Here is a 20,120-nt window from a genome sequence, read left to right on the forward strand (position 1 = left end):
CCTGCCATCGCCGAACACTGTATTTCCACTGGTCATGTAATGAATTACAGTGAGATCAAAATTGTGGCCCACACGTCTAACTTTAGGAGTTCTGTTATTAATGAATCCCTGGAAATACGACTTCTGACAGTGAGTCTCTTATTAATCGAGACGGCGGATTTCAATTGAATAAGGCATGGAATCCAATCGTTGAAAAACTTCGTGAACTCCGTAGCCAGCGTAGACTTGAGATGGAACCGCGGGAAGGCAATCGAATTGATACCCGTGCGGCGAGCTTTTACCACGGAGTGCGCACGGCGCAGCAGAATCGTACGCGCTCTAGTAGCGCACGCCCAACGCCAAGTGAATCGACCACGCATGTGCCAACGGGGCATTAAATACCAGAGCTCAGTGCGTTTTTGCCAGTATTACCTGACGATGGCCAGAAGACTCTGTGCCGAAATATTGTGTCATGAAGTTACAAACATCCGGCAGTTCGCCCGAAATTTTGTGGAACAAAATGTACGCCGGGAAAGTTTTACATCTCACAAATGTATAATCTGCCAATTGGCATCAGATGCATTGTTCACGCACCTAGTGCCGGAAGACGTTTGGAAGTAGGCCTCGCTTATGTAGCCGACATTTGTTGTTATTCTAGTGTGAACGGAACTCTGACAGTTGCTAAAGCATCAAACGCCTGAAGTCTTTACTAAGCTCTGTGATAAACGTTTAACCCATGTAGTTCTTGTAACAAACTTTACTGGACATTCGGTTTTGCTGTGACTTATTGTTATTAAATCTAATTACAAAAGCTTTCTTTGGCTGTTCTGCCAGGGGACCGAATCACCTATGTACGGTTCTCTCGTCCTTTCTTGCACCAGCAAGAGTGTAATACCGCCACTGCTAGCTGGTTCGGAGACTCGCACAGCGATTGTGGCCACTGTAGCTGCGCCAGGTGCCCGCTGCCGGTGTACTTTTGCCCGCGTGCCGCCTTGCCTCGCGTTGTCCGACCTGCCTGAGCTACACAGCGCTACTCTATGCCCATATAAATCTACATCTACATCCACGTGATTACTCTGATATTCAAATAAAGTGCCTGGCAGAGGGTTAAGTGAACCACCTTCAAGCTGTCTCTCTACCGTTCTACTCTCGAACGGCACGCAGGAAAAATGGCTCTGAGCACTATGGGACTCAACATCTTAGGTCATAAGTCCCCTAGAACTTAGAACTACTTAAACCTAACTAACCTAAGGACATCACACACACCCATGCCCGAGGCAGGATTCGAACCTGTGACCGTAGCAGTCCCGCCGTTCCGGACTGCAGCGCCAGAACTGCTAGACCACCGCGGCCGGCGGCACGCAGGAAAAACGAGCTCTTAAATTTTTCTGTGCGAGCCCTGATTTCTCTTATTTTATCGTGCTGATCGTTTCTCCCTATGTAGGTGTGTGCCAACAGAATTTTTCGCAGGCGGAGGAGAAAACTGGTGATTGAAATTTCATGAGAAGATCCCGTCGCAACGAAAACGCCTTTGTTTTAATGATTGCCACTCCAATTCACGTATCATGTCTGTGACACTATCTTCCCTATTTCGCGATAATACAAAACGAGCTGCCTTTCTTTGTACTTTTTCGATGTCATCCGTCAGTCCCACCTGATGCGGATCCCACACCGCACACCAATACTCCAGAATGGGGCGGACAAGCGTAGTGTAAGCAGTCTCTTTAGTAGACCTGTTGCACCTTCTAAGTGTTCTGTCAATGAATAGCAGCCTTTCGTCTGCTCTACCTACAATATTATCTACGTGATCGTTCCAATTTAGGTTATTTGTAATTGTAATCCCTAAATATTTAGTTACATTTACAGCCTTCAGATTTGTGTGACTTATCGCGTAATAGAAATTTAGCTGACTTCTTTTAGTACTCATGTGAATAACTTCACACTTTTCCTTATTCAGGGCCAATTGCCACTTTTCGCACCATACAGATATCTTATCTAAATCATTTTGCAAGTCGTTTTGATCATCTGATGACTTTACAAGACGGTAAATGACAGCGTCATATGGCGTTCATACAATTCCACACAATCGTTAAAAGAACAAAGTAAGAGCATATGGACTACCAGACCAATTGTGTGATTGGATTGAAGAGTTCCTAGACAACAGAACGCAGCATGTCATTCTCAATGGAGAGAAGTCTTCTGAAGTAAGAGTGATTTTAGGTGTACCGCAGGGCAGTGACCGTTGCTATTCACAGTATACATTAATGACGTTGTGGATAATATCGGAATTTCACTGAGGCTTTTTGCGGATGATTGTGTGGTATATCGAGAGGTTGTGACAATGGAAAATTGTACTGAAATGCAGGAGGATATGCAACGAATTGACGCATGGTGGAGGGAATGGAATTGAATCTCAATGTAGACAAGTGTAATGTGCTGCGAATACATAGAAAGAAAGATCCCTGATCATTTAGCTACAATATAGCAGGTCAGCAACGGGAAGCAGTTAATTCCATAAATTATCTGAGCGTAGGCATTAGGAGTGATTTAAAATGGAATGATCATATAAAGTTGATCGTCGGTAAAGCAGATGCCAGACTGAGATTCATTGGAAGAATCCTAAGGAAATGCAATCCGAAAACAAAGCAAGTAGGTTACAGTACACTTGTTCGCTCACTGCTTGAATATTGCTCACCAGTGTGTGATCCGTACCAGATAGGGTTGATAGAAGAGATAGAGAAGATCCAACGGAGAGCAGCGCGCTTCGTTACAGGATCATTTAGTAATCGCGAAAGCGCTACGGAGATGGTAGATAAACCCCAGTGGAAGTCTTCGAAGGAGAGACGCTCAGTAGCTCGGTACGGGCTTTTGTTGAAGTTTCGAGAACATACCTTCACCGAGCAGTCAAGCAGTATATTGCTCCCTCCTACGCATATCTCGCGAAGAGACCATGAGGAGAAAATCAGAGAGATTAGAGCCCACACAGAAGCATACCGACAATCCTTCTTTCCACGAACAATACGAGACTGGAATAGAAGGGAGAACCGATAGAGGTACTGAAAGTACCCTCCGCCACACATCGTCAGGTGGCTTGCGGAGTATTGATGTAGATGTAGAAACAATATAAGACAGCTACTCAGATTGTCTCCTATGTCGTTAATACAGATCAGGAACAATAGAGGGCCTATAACTGTTCCTTGGGGAACGCCAGATATTACTTCTGTTTTACTCGATGACTTTCCGTCTATTACTACGAACTGTGACCTTTCTGACAGGAAATCACGAATCCAGTCGCACAACTGAGGTGATACTCCGTAGGCACGCGGTTTGGTTAGAAGACGCTTGTGAGGAACGGTGTCTAAAGCCTTCTGGATCTAAAAATATGGAATCAGTTTGACATCCCCTGTCTATAGCACTTATTACTTCATGAGTATAAAGAGCTAATTGTGTTTCACAAGAACGATATTTTCTAAAATTGTGCTATGTGTCAATAAATCGTTTTCTTCAAGGTACTTCATAATGTTCGAATACAGTATATGTTCCAAAACCCTACTGCAAATCAACGTTAGTGATATAGACCTGTAATTCAACGGATTACTCCTACTTCCCTTTTTGGGTACTGGTGTGACATGAGCAATTTTCCGGTCTTTAGGTACGAATCTTCCTGTGAGCGAGTGGTTGTATATAATTGCTAAATATAGAGCTATTTTGTCAGCATACTCTGAGAGGAACCTGACCAGTATACAATCTGGACCGGAGGCCTTGCCTTTATTAAGTGATTTAAGCTGCTTCGTTACTCCGAGGATATCTACTTCTATGTTTCTCATCTTGGCAGTTGTTCTTGAGTGGAATTCAGGAATATTTACTTCGTCTTCTTTGGTGAAGGAGTTTCGGAAAACCGTGTTTAATAACTCTGCTCTAGTAGCACTGTCACCAGTGACTTCACTGTTGTTATCACGCAGTGAAGGTATTGATTGCGTCTTGCCACTGGTGTGCTTTATACACTCCTGGAAATTGAAATAAGAACACCGTGAATTCATTGTCCCAGGAAGGGGAAACTTTATTGACACATTCCTGGGGTCAGATACATCACATGATCACACTGACAGAACCACAGGCACATAGACACAGGCAACAGAGCTTGCACAATGTCGGCACTAGTACAGTGTATATCCACCTTTCGCAGCAATGCAGGCTGCTATTCTCCCATGGAGACGATCGTAGAGATGCTGGATGTAGTCCTGTGGAACGGCTTGCCATGCCATTTCCACCTGGCGCCTCAGTTGGACCAGCGTTCGTGCTGGACGTGCAGACCGCGTGAGACGACGCTTCATCCAGTCCCAAACATGCTCAATGGGGGACAGATCCGGAGATCTTGCTGGCCAGGGTAGTTGACTTACACCTTCTAGAGCACGTTGGGTGGCACGGGATACATGCGGACGTGCATTGTCCTGTTGGAACAGCAAGTTCCCTTGCCGGTCTAGGAATGGTAGAACGATGGGTTCGATGACGGTTTGGATGTACCGTACACTATTCAGTGTCCCCTCGACGATCACCAGTGGTGTACGGCCAGTGTAGGAGATCGCTCCCCACACCATGATGCCGGGTGTTGGCCCTGTGTGCCTCGGTCGTATGCAGTCCTGATTGTGGCGCTCACCTGCACGGCGCCAAACACGCATACGACCATCATTGGGACCAAGGCAGAAGCGACTCTCATCGCTGAAGACGACACGTCTCCATTCGTCCCTCCATTCACGCCTGTCGCGACACCACTGGAGGCGGGCTACACGATGTTGGGGCGTGAGCGGAAGACGGCCTAACGGTGTGCGGGACCGTAGCCCAGCTTCATGGAGACGGTTGCGAATGGTCCTCGCCGATACCCCAGGAGCAACAGTGTCCCTAATTTGCTGGGAAGTGGCGGTGCGGTCCCCTACGGCACTGCGTAGGATCCTACGGTCTTGGCGTGCATCCGTGCGTCGCTGCGGTCCGGTCCCAGGTCGACGGGCACGTGCACCTTCCGCCGACCACTGGCGACAACATCGATGTACTATGGAGACCTCACGCCCCACGTGTTGAGCAATTCGGCGGTACGTCCACCCGGCCTCCCACATGCCCACTATACGCCCTCGCTCAAAGTCCGTCAACTGCACATACGGTTCACGTCCACGCTGTCGCGGCATGCTACCAGTGTTAAAGACTGCGATGGAGCTCCGTATGCCACGGCAAACTGGCTGACACTGACGGCGGCGGTGCACAAATGCTGCGCAGCTAGCGCCATTCGACGGCCAACACCGCGGTTCCTGGTGTGTCCGCTGTGCCGTGCGTGTGATCATTGCTTGTACAGGCCTCTCGCAGTGTCCGGAGCAAGTATGGTGGGTCTGACACACCGGTGTCAATGTGTTCTTTTTTCCATTTCCAGGAGTGTATATGACCAGAATCTCTTTGGGTTTTCTGACAGGTTTCGAGACAGAATTTCGTTGTGGAAATTATTAAAAGTATCTCGCATTGAAGTACACGCCATATTTCGAACTTCTGTAACACTTTGCCTGTCTTGGGGATTTTGCGTTCTTTCAAATTTGGCAGGCTTTTTTCGTTGCTTCTGCAACAACGATCTGACCCGTTTTGTGTACAATGGGGGATCAGTACCATCACTAATTAATTTATGTGGTATATATCTCTCAATTGCTGTCGTTACTATCTCTTTGAAAACATTCCCCAACTTTTCTACACTTACATGATCAGATAGGAAGGAGTGAAGACTGTCTGTTAAAAAGGTTTTAAGAGCATTTTTATCAGCTTTTTTAAATAGATATACTTTGCGTTTCTTTATGATGGTTATAGGTGTTACGGTATTCAGCCTAGCAGCAACTGCCTTGTAGTCGCTAATTCCTGTATTCGTCACAATACTCGCTATTTGTCCAGGATTATTTGTTGCTAAAAGGTCAAGTATGCTTTCGCAAGCATTTACGCTTCGAGTGGCCTCATGAACTAATTGTTAAAAATAATTTTCTGAGAAAGCATTCAGTACAATTTCGGATGACGTTTTATGCCTGCCGCCGGCTTTAAACGTATAATTTTTCTGGCATATCGAGGGTAGATTAAACTCACTACCGACTATAATTGTATGAGCGGGGTACTTATTTGAAATGAGACTCAAGTTTTCTTTGAACTGTTCAGCAACTATATCTTCTGAGTCGGGGGGTCGGTAAAACGATCCAATTAATAGTTTAGTCCGATCGTCAGGTATAACCTCTACCCATACTATTTCACACAAACTATCTACTTCTATTTCGCTACAAGGCAAACTACCTCTGACAACAATAAATACTGTGTTTAATCTAATCTTTCTGAACACTGTTAGATCGTTTGAAAAAATTTCGGCTGAACTTGTTTCCGGCTTTAGCCAGGTCTCTGTACCTACAACTATTTGAGCTTCAGTGCTTTCTATTAGGGCTTGGAGCTCTGGTTCTTTCCCAACACAGCTACGACAACTTACAACTACAATACCAATCGTTTCTACAACTACCTTACTGTGTTTTACCTGCCCACTTTTAGACGGACGTCCCTTCTGTGATTCCCTGAGACCCTCTAACCTAAAAAACCGCTCAGTCCCTTCCACACAGCCCCCGTTAGCCGCGTAGCCGCTTCCTGTGTGTAGTTGACTCATGACCTATTAAGCGGAACCCGGAAACCCACCACCCGATGGCTCAAGACAAGGAATCTGCAGTCTACGCGGTCACAGAACCGCCTGAGCCTCTGATTCAGACCCTCCACTCGGCTCTGCACCAAAGGACCACAGTCGGTTCTATCGACGATGCTGCAGATGGTGAGCTCCGCCTTAATCTCGGAAGCAGGACTGGCAGTCTTTACCATTTCCGCTAGCCGCCCGAGACCAGACAGAATCTGCTCCGATCCAAAGCGACACACGTCATTGGTACCGACATGAGCCACCACATGCAGTTGGCTGCACCCTGTACTCTTCACAGCATCCGGAAGCACCCTTTCCACATCAGGAATGACTCCCCCCGGAATGCTGACGGAGTGCAGACTGGCTTCCTTCCCGCCTCACTCTCGCCGCTGCCGCTACTTATAGTGCTACAAAAATAGTGCCGGAAAGGGACTAGAATACCTGGAAGCGTAGCTTGCCGACGGGAGGGCGGGCGTAGGGTACGCCTCGGAAGGCGAAGAAGGGACGGCCGGAGGAGGATCGCAAGGTGACGCCGCGCAGAGCGCCCTGTTCGACGTGCACCACGGGCCGCGCCGAGGAAGCGGCCGCAGCTTTCAGCAGCGGCAGCAGCAGCAGCAGCAACACGGGAAGGCTGCAGCGCGACATGGCGGGCGACATAGCCGAACTGTGGACTTGCGCGTCTGCTGCCAGCCGCCACAGGCTAGGAAGGGCGGGGAGGGGAGGGGGCAGCTGGCAAGGACGCGCTCACCTTTCCCCGTTGGACCAGGCGCCGCACCATCGCTCAGGCAGATGTAAAGCGGCGTGATAGCCGGGCTGCAAGGCCGATATTACTCTATCAAATTTCTTTGCCAAAGATTTGATCAAAGATGTGATCAAATATTCCGTCAAATGTATTTGACAAAGATCTTTGACGTAGCGCTAGAAGGGTATTACACTGTCATCATATTTTTCGTCAAAGTTCAAGATGGCTGACAACAACAACTTGTTATTAACCGCAGCAGTTGCATGTACCACAATTGCACTGTGTGCACATGCGGAAGAGAAGCGGGGGAAGAAAAGGAAACATACTTGGGTGAAGCCGTGGGTTATACGACGACTCGATAAAAGCATTCAACAAAACTTGTTACGTGAGCTTATAGTGGCGGACGTCAAGTCGTACATCAATTACTTAAGAATGGATGAGCATACATTTCTGTATGTGCTCAATGAAGTGTGACCTCATATCACAAAGAACAATATTCACTTAAGAACTGCTACATCTGCAGAAGACAGGTTCACTGTAACACATTACAGGAGAGGGTTAGGTTAGGTTAGGTCAGGTCTCCAATCTTCGTAATCCATTTTTGTATTCAGCGTGCCTCACGTTGTAAAGCGCCTCATCAGCTTCATACATCTCTATTAATTTTGTAGTTGTCGGCACACACCAATTGTATTTACCGGCAATGTTTTTAAAAACACTACAGACGACAGAATGCAGCGATGCTCCATGTGGTAACATGTCACATTGCAGTGAACAGAAGACAAGCGACTTCTTTGATCAGATCTACAGCGAGGCCCTAGATTTGATCAAATATTGGACGATATTTGACAAAGTTCCCTATTTCACCATCAAATATCTTTGACAAAGATATTGGACAAAGGAATTTGATAGTGTAATAGTGTAATTTGATAGTGTAATGCGTCGTATACGAGCATAAACGTCGTCCCCCCCCCCCCCCCTCTTTCAGACGAATGACTAAACTCAACTGCTCGTGATAGGTGCACGCCACGTGCCTGCGTCCAAATCAATCGCCTACACTGTTGTGCTTGATGTCAGTCAATGAACAACTGATTGAGTCGAGTATGAATTTTTAAAATCTTGAGTAGGGTACAAGTAAACACATGATCCTTTAAAGAATCGAATTCCCATGTATTAACCACCCAAAATCGTCTGATTGCTTCACAGATGTGTTAATGCGATAAGAATGCTGACAGAAAAAAACCGCAACACTAAGTAAGTTTTGTGCAATATAAACAAAGTTGATAGGCGTGTTTCTACATCTCTAAGATGATACGAGGGTAATCCCAAAAGTAAGGTCTCCTACTTTTTTTTTTTTTTTGTAAGTACATAGACCAGTTTATTTCTACAATGGTTTACATCAGTTTACAGCTTGAACATTTGGATATTTTTCGACATAATCACCATTTTTGTCGATGCATTTTTGTAGACGCTGTGACAGTTTTTGTATGCCCAAAACCATACCAGATCGCCGCCATGCTGTTCAGAAAGTTATGAACCTCTTCTTTCACCTCGTCGTCGGAGTTGAATCGCTGGGACCACAATTAACTCTGACAGGTACTGTAAGACTCTGAAAAAACTCAAACAGGCAATTCAGCACCGGAGAAGAGGAATGTTGAGCAAGGGCGTACACATTCCCCATGACAACGCTCGCCCACACATCGCTCGGCAAACCGTGCTCTCCTGCAACAGTTTCAGGGGAACATAATCACCCACCCACCCCACAGTCCCGACTTGGCGCCCAGTGACTATCACCTGTTCCCTAGGTTAAAAGAACATTTGGCCGGAAAGCAATTCTGCTCCGACGACGAAGTGAAGAAGAGGTTCATAACTTTCTGAACAGCATGGCGGCGAGCTGGTATGACATGGGCATACAAAAACTGCCACAGCGTCTACAAACATGCATCGACAGAAATGGTGATTACGTCGAAAAATAGCTAAATGTTCAAGCTGTAAACTGATGTAAGCCATTGTAGAAATAAACAGATCTACTTACTTATAAAAAAATAGGAGACCTTACTTTCGGGATTACCCTAGTATCTATTCAAATTTCACGTCAGTCGCATGAGAGTGACGTTAGCAGCTACAGTATGAGGATGCAACTCAGATATGCCTCAAATACGAGCAGTAACGGTCGTGAACGTTACGTTTGAGATTGCACGTCGTGATTTGATGTTAGTCAAGAATGCCTTTAAGGTGACAAAGACACAATTATCAACATTCACTAAGTTGGAACCTGGATATTTCTTCTGCGTTAGTGCAGAAAAACTTGACAGGAATGTAGCCACTGTACGTGACTGCTGACGCAGTGGTCACGAGAATGTTAAGTCGCAAGAAGGCTGGGCTCTGAACGGCCACATCGCACTACCGCGAGGAAAAACTGTCGTGTTCGGTGTATGGCTCTGGTGCATCGTACTACATCAGCAGCAGCAGTTTGAGCCGCAGTTGGCACCACAGTCACGCAACGAACTACGCGTATTACTGATAGGTTACTTGAAGGACAGCTCTGAGCCAGAAACTTAGCGTGCACTCCGCTGGCCCAAGTCCACCGTCGTTTGCGACGTAAGTGGTCTCAAGCGAGAGCTAATTGGCGGGCAGGGTGGAGGTCTGTTGTCTCTTATGATGAAAGCTGATTCTGCTTCGGTGCCAATAATGGACGTTTGTTTTGTAGAAAGAGGTCAGTTGAGGGCCTGCAACCAACCTGTCTGTTTGCTATACACAGGACCTACACCTGGAGTTATGGTCAGGAGTGAGATTTCGTATGAAAGGGGGAGCACTCTCGTTGGTTAGGTTTAAGTAGTTCTAAGTTCTAGGGGACTGATGACCGCAGAAGTTAAGTCCCATAGTGCTCAGAGCCATTTGAACCATTTTTTTGTAGCTCAGTCGACCTGTTGTGCTGCCATTCATGAACAGGCATTCCAGAGGATGTTTTCCAACAGGACAACACTCGCCCACATGTCAGTGTTGTAGCCCAACATGCTCTACAGAGAGTTGATATGTTGCCTTGGCCTGCTCGATCAGTAGATCGGTCTCCAATTGAGCACATACAGGACATGATCGGACGACAACTCCATCGCCATTCACAAACAGTATTAACCGTTCTTATATTGACCGACAGAGCGCTACAGCCACGGAACTTACAATGAATTCCCCCTCTAACATTACCTTTTTTTCTGTTGAGATAACCGATATCATGTATACTATCGATTCTTGCTTAGGTGAAAATTATCTCAGCTGTTTCATTAAAAGAATTCATATGATTTTGTATGCTATGTATTATATTTCAGGCTAAAATGTATAGAAAAGAAATTAATGTGTTTCAATTGATATGTTCTAACAGTTAAAATTACTCCTTTTTTAAAAATATTTGAAATTACGAAATTTCTGGTATACTTAAAATTCATATTATTAATTGTACAATCTAACTCTTATTATTAAATTTATTTCTGGATTTATTTATAAAATAATGATATAATTTGGTGAAGAGTCTTCTTTGGTAAAGAAAGTTTGTAAACTCTTTTGGTTTGTAAATTCTTTGGAGTAATGTGAGTACCGCAGAATGTAAGTAGTGGTGTGCATGCCTCTGATGGAAGTATTCGTTTTCGAAGTATGTCACCAATAATGTAATTATTGGTTTTTTTGAACGTGGAAGATGTAAAAACTGTGTGATGTTGAAAGATGTGACAAAGAATAAAATTCAAGAATAATACAGGCAAATCTTCATCAGTCTTCAAGAAGCTACAAAATCGAAATTTCTGCTGCAAGAATGTACGCCTAGACAAGACTTTGAGCCATCGACCACAACAACGAGATAATGAAGATAAGTAAAAAGTTGTTCTTTTACCTCCCGAAGCTTTCAAAATTTGTGCAAAGAATGAGAACTGTAATAGTGATGTGTGGAAGGGTAAGATTACAAACTCCGTCCCACAAACTGATATCCAGAACCTGTAAAACAAAATACATGCAATTTTGCGTGCTTGCATTCATCATTCTGGCGTATACACCAGTTATTAATGTACCAGGATTTCACATTTGTTGTGGCTTGCCTCGCGCTTACATTAACGTGTGATCTTCCAATGTTAATCACTCAAATGCGTTACCTAGACAAATGTATTCCCGAAATTTCATTACTCTAGAGTATATTTGTGTGTTGCGAATTTTTTTCCATCACTCTATTTACTTTATTTCAAGAAGGTATGAAAAAAGTTTGAGAATGATTTGAAAATACTTTGAAAGTTTGTTGGAAGTTGCTAAGTGCTCACATTTTGAAATACTGAATGAATGTAGTGTGGCTAATTTGCGCTCCGTTTTAAACAAAGGCTAGTTTTTCACGCATCTAAATCTGCTATCACTGGTAGCAAACCCGGTCTTATTCTTGCAATCTCCTTAGTGATGACTGGGAAAGAAAGGAAAGGGAGGAACATAACCCTTGTTAAGAGACCAGGGTTCCTTTGGCACGGATGTCATAGGGCTCGTTGTCACGGTTACGGTGAAGAACCCAAAGGCACCTGCGGCGGAGAAGGTGGACTTCGGTACGGTGTCGGTGGCGGAAGAGCAAACCAGTAGCGCCTGCACTCCAGAGGAGTGCTACAAAAGGCGTCTGATTCCATTTTAGGGGCGGTGAAATTTAAACAGTGAAAGGCAACGGGAAACCACCACTGTTATTTTTCCAAGAACATCTCATGGCTTTACTCAATCTTGAATTAGATTCCAGAGTAAGCCCCCACTCCAACCTCTGGGGGGTTTGAGAGGAGCCTCACAATGCACAGATGAATCTAAACCATCCATTCGAATCATTAAAAGGATGTTGTTGTTGTTGTGGTCTTCAGTCCAGAGACTGGTTTGATGCAGCTCTCCATGCTACTCTAACCTGTGCAAGCTTTTTCATCTCCCAGTACCGTCTGCAACCTACATCCTTCTGAATGTGTTTAGTGTATTCACATCTTGGTCTCCCTATACGATTTATACCCTCCGCGCTGCTCTCCAATACTAAACTGGTGATCCCTTGATGCCTCAGAATATGTCCTACCAACCGAACCCTTCCTCTAGTCAAGTTGTGCCACAAATTTCTCTTCTCCCCAATTCTATTCAATACCCTCATTAGTTATGTGATCTACCCATCTAATCTTCAGCATCCTTCTGTAGCTCCACATTTCGAAAGGTTCTATTCTCTTCTTGTCTAAACTATTTATCGTCCACGTTTCACTTCCATACATGTCTACACTCCATACAAATACTTTCAGAAACGACTTCCTGACACTTACGAGGGGCGTTCAGAAAGTAAGCTCCGATCGGTCGCGAAATGGAAACGACTATGAAAATCCGATAAAGCTTTGCACAGGTGTGTTGGGTAGTGTCTCTAGTACAACCCCAGTTAGCATCACGTCGCTCTTCTCATTTCTGAGCTCGCAGTGAGTGCGTAAAGATGTCTAGAAAATAGTGTCTGCCGCCAAGTACGAGGGCCTGGTGAGAAATTTCGCCTGAAGCTATGCAGCTAACATTACATAACTGTCGTGCTGTTTCTTCTTCAAGACAATTCGCAGCCGCATTCTGCAGGGGCAATGAAGATGCTCCTGCATCGTTTTCAAATGGAAATGTGAGATTACCCACAATACAGTCCGCAATTGTCTCCCCCTGAGTTTCATCTCTGGTCACATGAATCGCTGTCTTTGAAGACAACATTTTGACACAGACAACGAGGTGTAGGCCAGCGTGGAGAATTGGCGGAAAGCACTGGCGGCTGCCTTCTATGATGAGGCTATTGAAAAGTTGGTACAACGCTATGACAAAAGTCTAAGTCAGAACGGCGACTACGTAGAGAAGTAGCTGAAAGGTGTAGCTAATTGTTACAAGTAAAACATTTCTGATGTTCACTGTGGTTTCAATTTGGCAATCAATCGGAGCTTACTTTCTGAACAGGCCTCGTAGATCTATACTCGATGTTAACAAATTAATCTTCTTCAGAAACGCTTTCCTTTCCATTACCAGTCTGTTTTATGTCCTCTCTACTTCGACCATCATCATTTATTTTGCTGTCCAAATAGCAAAACTCATTTAGTACTTTAAGAGTCTAATTCCCTAATCTAATACCCTCAGCATCACCCGATTTAATTCGACTACATTCCATTATCTTCGTTTTGCTTTTGTTGATTTTCATCTTATATCCTCCTTTCAAGACACTGTCCATTCCGTTCAGCTGCTCTTCCAGGCCCTTTCCTGTCTCTGCCAGAATTATAATGCCATCGGCGAACCTCAAAGTTTTTATTTCTTCTCCATGGATTTTAATTCCTATTCCGAATTTTTCTTTTGTTTCCTCTACTGCTTGCTCAATATACGGATTTAATTACATCGGGGATAGGCTACAACCCTGTCTCACTCCCTTCCCAACCACTGCTTCCCTTTCATGCCCCTCGACTCTTATAACTGCCATCTGGTTTCTGTACAAATTGTAAATAGCCTTTCGCTCCCTGTATTTTACCCCTGCCACCTTCAGAATTTGAAAGAGAGTATTCCAGTTAACATTGTCAAAAGCTTTCTCAAGCCCACAAATGCTAGAAACGTAGGTTTGCCTTTCCTTGGTCTATTTTCTAAGATAAGTCGTAGGATCAGTATTTCCTCACGTGTTCCAACATTTCTACGGAATCCAAACTGATCTTCCCCGTGGTCGGCTTCTACCAGTTTTTCCATTCGTCTGTAAAGAATTCGTGTCAGTATTTTGCAGCCGTGGCTTATATTAAAAGGATAGCAACCTGGAATGTAAGAGCTGTGTTGCAGACAGGAAAGCTTGCTCTTATGGAGAGAGAAATGCATCTTCATGACCTAGACGTTCTTGGATTCAACGAGACACTCTGGAAACAATATGGTCATTTCGTGACTTAAGCAAAGAATATAGTGTATATTTCTGAATGTGATAGAAATGGCGTCGCTATAGTGATTCGTAAGAACCTTGGTAGTGTTGTCGTTGGTTATGAGCCCGTTTGTGACAGAATAACCTCAATTAAAATGAAAGCTTCTCCTTGCAATATCAACATCACTCAGGTTTATGATCCCAATGCAGTTTCATTGGACACGGAAGTTGTTGAATTTCATGAGTTGCTGGTAAAAATTTTCAGAAAGATATCTAAGTAGGAAGTATTAGCCGTCCAGGGTAATTTTGATGCGAAGATAGGTGAAACTATGGACGACGGACACAGTTCTCTTGTAGGATTTTACGACCTGGGCGTGAGGAAAGGCTGCAGGATCGGTTACTGGGATTTTGTGTGAATAACAACTTATCCATCATGAACACATTTTTTCAACGTTGTCCACGACGTCGCTACTTATGGATTTATCTTGGGTATAGCGTCAAAAATCAGACTGATTTTCTTTTGGTGAGTCAACATTTCAGTCCTACATTGCACGACCCATTCCAGTGCAGCCTATGCTTTCCATGAACATCCAGATATAATTGAAGTTGTGAAAGAAGACAAGAATAAGACAGATTTTTATTACAGGGAAAACAGCCTCAAAGAGACTGAAGAAAGAATAAGACCCAAACCAGAGCAATTAACGGAGGAAGGATTAGTCCTCCAAACATGGCACAAAATGAAGTAAATAACCAGTTTGTGTCTTCCCGAACATGTTAAGATCCGTCAAACAAAGAATCCCTGTTTTTCGAACACTACTGATCGAAGAGAGGAGTACACTGAAGAAACGTGGCATACAATCTGCTCAAGATGTAGAAGCATACCAAATACACCGCACCTGCTAAAGTGACAAGACACAGTATCTCCCTTGTATTTGTAAAGAAACTGATCAGCGTCCGAAGCTAAATGAAACGAATGACATCTTCAAGAATCGATGCAAGGTGCCCTCCCGGTGGCGCATCAGCAACTGGACAGTCACTGCAGGTAAGGATATCTAACTGACCTTCCACTCAATGCTACGCCCGGACAAGGGCAGATGTGGGGTGGACGAGTTTTGACCGCCAAACCGGACAGATGTGCCTGTAACTGTGTCTCAATAGCCCACTTTTACCAACTATATACTTCATTTTCAATCTCCTTTCCCTTGCAACGAATGTATGTCTTTGTCTGGACTGTGGTAAGAGTGAGGCAACACGGAATTCAAAAAATGGTTCAAATGGCTCCTAGCACTATGGGACATAACATCTGAGGTCATCAATCTCCTAGACTTAGAACTACTTAAACCTAACTAACCTAAGCACACCACACACATCCATACCCGAGGCAGAATTCGAAACTGCGACCGTAGCAGCAGCGTGGTCCCCTCTAGAGCCGCTCGGCCACAGCGGCCGGCCAGCACGGAATTATCACGCGTTTTGCCACTGCCTATATTTTGACCCTCAGGGCGGGAATAAAACTATTCGAAAGGGTTCCACCACAAACATCACGTGCTTTGAGTTGTAGGTGCTGCAAATCACGAGAATCCAATTACCTTTGCTTTGTATGTGATTCTGTGATATTAGTATGCGTTATATGTTTCCCCCATGCATCAACAGCGAGGTACGTCTGCAGTAGACCTCCCCAGGCTACAAATTCCGCGATAATCATGTTGTGCAGTGAATCTCAAGCTGGCGGACTTCGTAGCTCACGTTCCACTATGTGGAAAAAGTACGGTTATTGTAGGTGAGGAAACTGTATGAGATGGGATTATTAGGTTGGATGTAGACAGCAGTATAGGTAAAAGTTAGGGCTTTGAAGAAGAAGCTAAGGAGAAGGTGTTCATTGGGATTGTTGACCCAACAGGTATGTTCTTATGGTGACCGAATGCAACTCCACATCTGGCCTGGTGAAGGGGATCATCGGTGCGGTGGAGAATACAGGGAGATATTCAGATGGTGTGATAAGGTTGGAGGAACATTTCATTAAAGACGAAAGTATCGACGTTGTATTGAGACAGCGTATTCATTAAAAGGGGCTTGTTGGTGGGTAGGGAGTGGACGTTGTGGTATAGGATGCTGCACTGCTTTCACGCTGTGTTGAGAGGCTGGGGAGAAGTTGTTGGGTGACAGACTGGAAATGGTTAAACGAGAGTGTCACAATGGGTGCGAATGAAATGGACTTGGCATCAGGAGTAGGTAGCTTGGGTATTGGCGTGGAATAGAGAGCGGACAGGGAGGAAAATTTGTTTTAGGGTATATGATCATTGGAAGTGATGGAAATTTTGCTAGACAATGGTGAGGAATCTGATGATATCTTTGGCACTAGGAGGTGTGTGAAGGGAATTATTGGGATGGATAGGATAGTCACTAGGACGGACAGTAACAGTTAATTCTGGTTTGACGCGTGGGGTACGACTTTTCATTTGGCGGAGTAGGTTGTGTGGGTATCATTGCATCTGTTGCAGGTGGGAGAGGAGGTGAGGTCTGGACATTGTTTTAAGACGTGGGACGCTTTACAGTGAGGACAGGTGGGTGAATTTTTCTAATTGGAAGTGAGGTAATCATTATGAACGAGGCACTTTTAGCAACGATGTGCTGGTGGAGGGATTAGGAGAGTTTGAATTTATGATGACAGTTATAAATCAGGGCTCCTCCCTCCGTGGCCGGGTAGTTGATGGAGGAGTAGACTCTGTGAAAACTAGCATAAGGAAGGCGGGACCTGAGAATTTTAAATGCAGCAGGCTGTGTGGATTTCTAAGGCAGAATAGGAATTCAGTTCAGAAACTACCTCATCTGCTGTGGTGGTAGGGTCATCCTTCATTATCACACCAGGGGGTTTAGGGGGGGGGGGCAGTTGAACAGGCTAGGGTTGTTTGGATGGGGTGACAATATTGAAGGAGTAAGATAGGCACGAGGACCAAAGATAATGCATGGAATTTTGAGGAGGTGGTCTGAGTGAAATTTGGGATTTGTGGATTTGGGGAGGACTGAATCTTTGCAGGCTATGATTTGGGTGATGGGAATGTGCGGGACGTACTTATTGATTTCCAGAATGAGGAATTTGGCATTTATGAAACTGGGGTCAGTATGGGATGAAGGTTCCTAGAGTCAAGTGCAGATGGATTAGATTTCCAGGTTCATCTCTGCAAAATACGATGTCATGCTTAAAAAAGAAATATCCGACATGAGGAGGATTATATAACAGCGAGAAAAATACTAGGAAAGAATTCGATGAAATATAAAAATCCTATTACAGCCGAAAAAATATGTATGCGTCAGTGCAAAAAAAAAAACAACAACAAAAACAAAAAAACGAGGTAGCAGTACTTATTGTAATATCTCAGTTTATGCGTCAAGTGCTTTAGACGTTACTGAGCTTAAACATGTGTAGATATCCTCTCTTTATGGGCGCACGAGAAAGCGACGGCGTATATGTTGAGGCACGTGATCTGTCTGCCGGCAGAGAATGACGAGTTCTTTAGTGTATATTACCCTGACGTAAAAATGTTACTGCACAGGTCTTGCTGTGGAGAAAATGTGCCTGGGTGACGGACTGTTAATGACGTCTCATTTCTGGAAATACACAAAACGACTGTGAGACCAGTTATAAAATTATGAAACTGGTGACTCTGGTTGGTCCCTGTAGTGGACTGTGCCGTGGACTAGAACAGAGGTCGTTTGTCAGGGCTTGGGAGACGAGTGTGTACACTGCCGTCAACTACGCCGAGGTAGGGGCAAAGTCAGTCTCACAGCGTTGGTCCGGTGGCCGCGACACTGCTCGCTTCTGACCATTACGCCTAGAGAAGCCAAAAGGAGTTGATATGTGACGCGAGATGGGGTGGTACTGATCGCTGTGTTTGGTGGCACTGCACGGTGTGGTGTTTGTTTAAATGTCGACGTTGCAATTACTCATCCCTGTTCCAGGGGTGATGGCAATTGTTTAATCATTAAATATAGGTATCACTTGCGCTGATGTAATGTTGTTTGGTGCGAGAAAAAGCTTTTACGTGTTTATTAGAACTTCCCGCTTCATCGCTAAAAAGTGAGTGGCTAGATGATCATGAAAAGTAGCTGAAACTAGGTACGTGCAAACATAGCAATCCTCGTTGCTTACGTATATGGAGAGCACATGTGAGATCACGTGTATGTTAGAAGACTTAGTATTGTCGCATCTGTAAATGAAGTGACGGCGTAATGCGAGTTGTAACCTATGACAGAAAGACCCATATTGACAGCCGAGCGCAGTATATGCATTTCGGCAACACGTCATGTAGCACATCGACCGGCGCAGCGCTTATCGACGCGTAAGATAAGCCTGCTTCGTGGCGTGGAGCTCCATGGCGGCTGAATGGTTCAAATGGCTCTGAGCACTATGGGACTTAACTGCTGAGGTCATCAGTCCCCTAGAACTTAGAGCTACTTAAACCTAACTAACCTAAGGACATCACGCACATCCATGCCTGAGGCAGGATTCGAACCTGCGACTGTAGCGGTCGCGCGGCTCCAGACTATAGCATCTAGAACCGCTCGGCTCCTCCGGCCGGCACTTTTACCTGGGCAATGGCGTTACGTCTCCCTCCGGCCAGCCAAATGTCAAAAGTCCCAACTAACGTTAAACACACTACAATATTGTGGAGCAAAAGATAATAAACCTGGGCATCATTATATATTTTCAACACAATATAACGAGTCATTCGATGTTAGAGAGTAATTCAGAACTGCGTGAAAGCAGGATTGGTTCAAAATGGTTCAAATGGCTCTGAGCACTATGGGACTTAACTTCTGAGGTCATCAGTCCCCTAGAACTTAGCACTACTTAAACCTAACTAACCTAAGGACACCACACACATCCATGCCCGTTTATAGGCCCTGCACTGTTTGTTGTTGTAGACGTCTGTTGACGATTCAAACTCGCGTTTTTTACTTGCACCATAACTTGTGGCAACAATGTTGAGCCGTTTATTGAAAATGTGAAAAACGAACCCAGAGTTTTGCAGAAATGCTACCTTGCGGTAACAGGACCCCTCTAATATTAGTTTTTTTAAATATCGTAATCATTATTTAGAGGGCAATAGGATTTGATGAAGCACAAAGTCTACTGACACATGAAGCGGTTGAATTTAGTAATAAAAAATAAGGATGCAGGGAATTAATTGTTTTACTTCAAACTAATAGCTAACGTTTCTGTTGTGGAAATAGCTGTTCACATTTTTGAGTGTTCGCTTTCACCTACATTTTTTGTTTTTCTTACATAAATATTAAGTGTGACCAACACAGTTTCACCTACGAACGATTTAATCATAGTGTAAAAACTATTCACTAACAAAAGGAATTACAAGGAGATTTCATAAAAATCAAGAATATTTCCAAATACCACGGAATAGTAATTTACAGTGAATCGTTATACATTTGTCGTTTTGTTACAACAATGTTACGTGCCAATTCATCCAGTCACTGAATATTGATAAGGGAGAAATTAAAAATTACGTATCGTGCTGTCTTAGCTTTGTAAAAATTATCGTAAAAGTGCTTCCAAAAAGTCTCACAGTAACCAAAAGGTGTTATCACTAACACCCGCTTCCTTTGTGCTTAAGCATTTTTTGTACTCTAAAAAACCAAAAAAAAAAAAAAAAAAAAAAACTGCACGTGTGACTGTTGCAATGAATCGACTTGTAATGAAGACCATGAATAATATTATTTAATTATACCCCTTCGTTTCTTCACTTTCTTTTGCCAGACCATCTTCAGGAAAGAACTACTGAGTTTAAGCCTGGGATAAAATCAATACAGCC

The 20,120-nt window shown here is 44.3% G+C and overlaps 1 protein-coding gene across 1 annotated transcript in view; it reads right to left on the bottom strand.

Annotated features, from left to right (window-relative positions):
- The window catches only part of LOC124615138 (venom carboxylesterase-6-like), a 202,162-nt gene extending 194,840 nt beyond the window's left edge, over window positions 1–7,322 (bottom strand). Inside the window, exon 1 of the mRNA XM_047143003.1 lies at window positions 7,109–7,322. Within this exon, the coding sequence (XP_046998959.1) occupies window positions 7,109–7,312 (204 nt within the window). The 5' untranslated portion in view covers window positions 7,313–7,322. The remainder of the gene's footprint in view (window positions 1–7,108) is intronic.
- Between the last annotated feature and the right edge of the window lie 12,798 nt (window positions 7,323–20,120).

Source organism: Schistocerca americana, chromosome 1 (genome assembly GCF_021461395.2).
Source record: "Schistocerca americana isolate TAMUIC-IGC-003095 chromosome 1, iqSchAmer2.1, whole genome shotgun sequence".
Classification (NCBI taxonomy): Eukaryota; Metazoa; Arthropoda; class Insecta; order Orthoptera; family Acrididae; genus Schistocerca; species Schistocerca americana.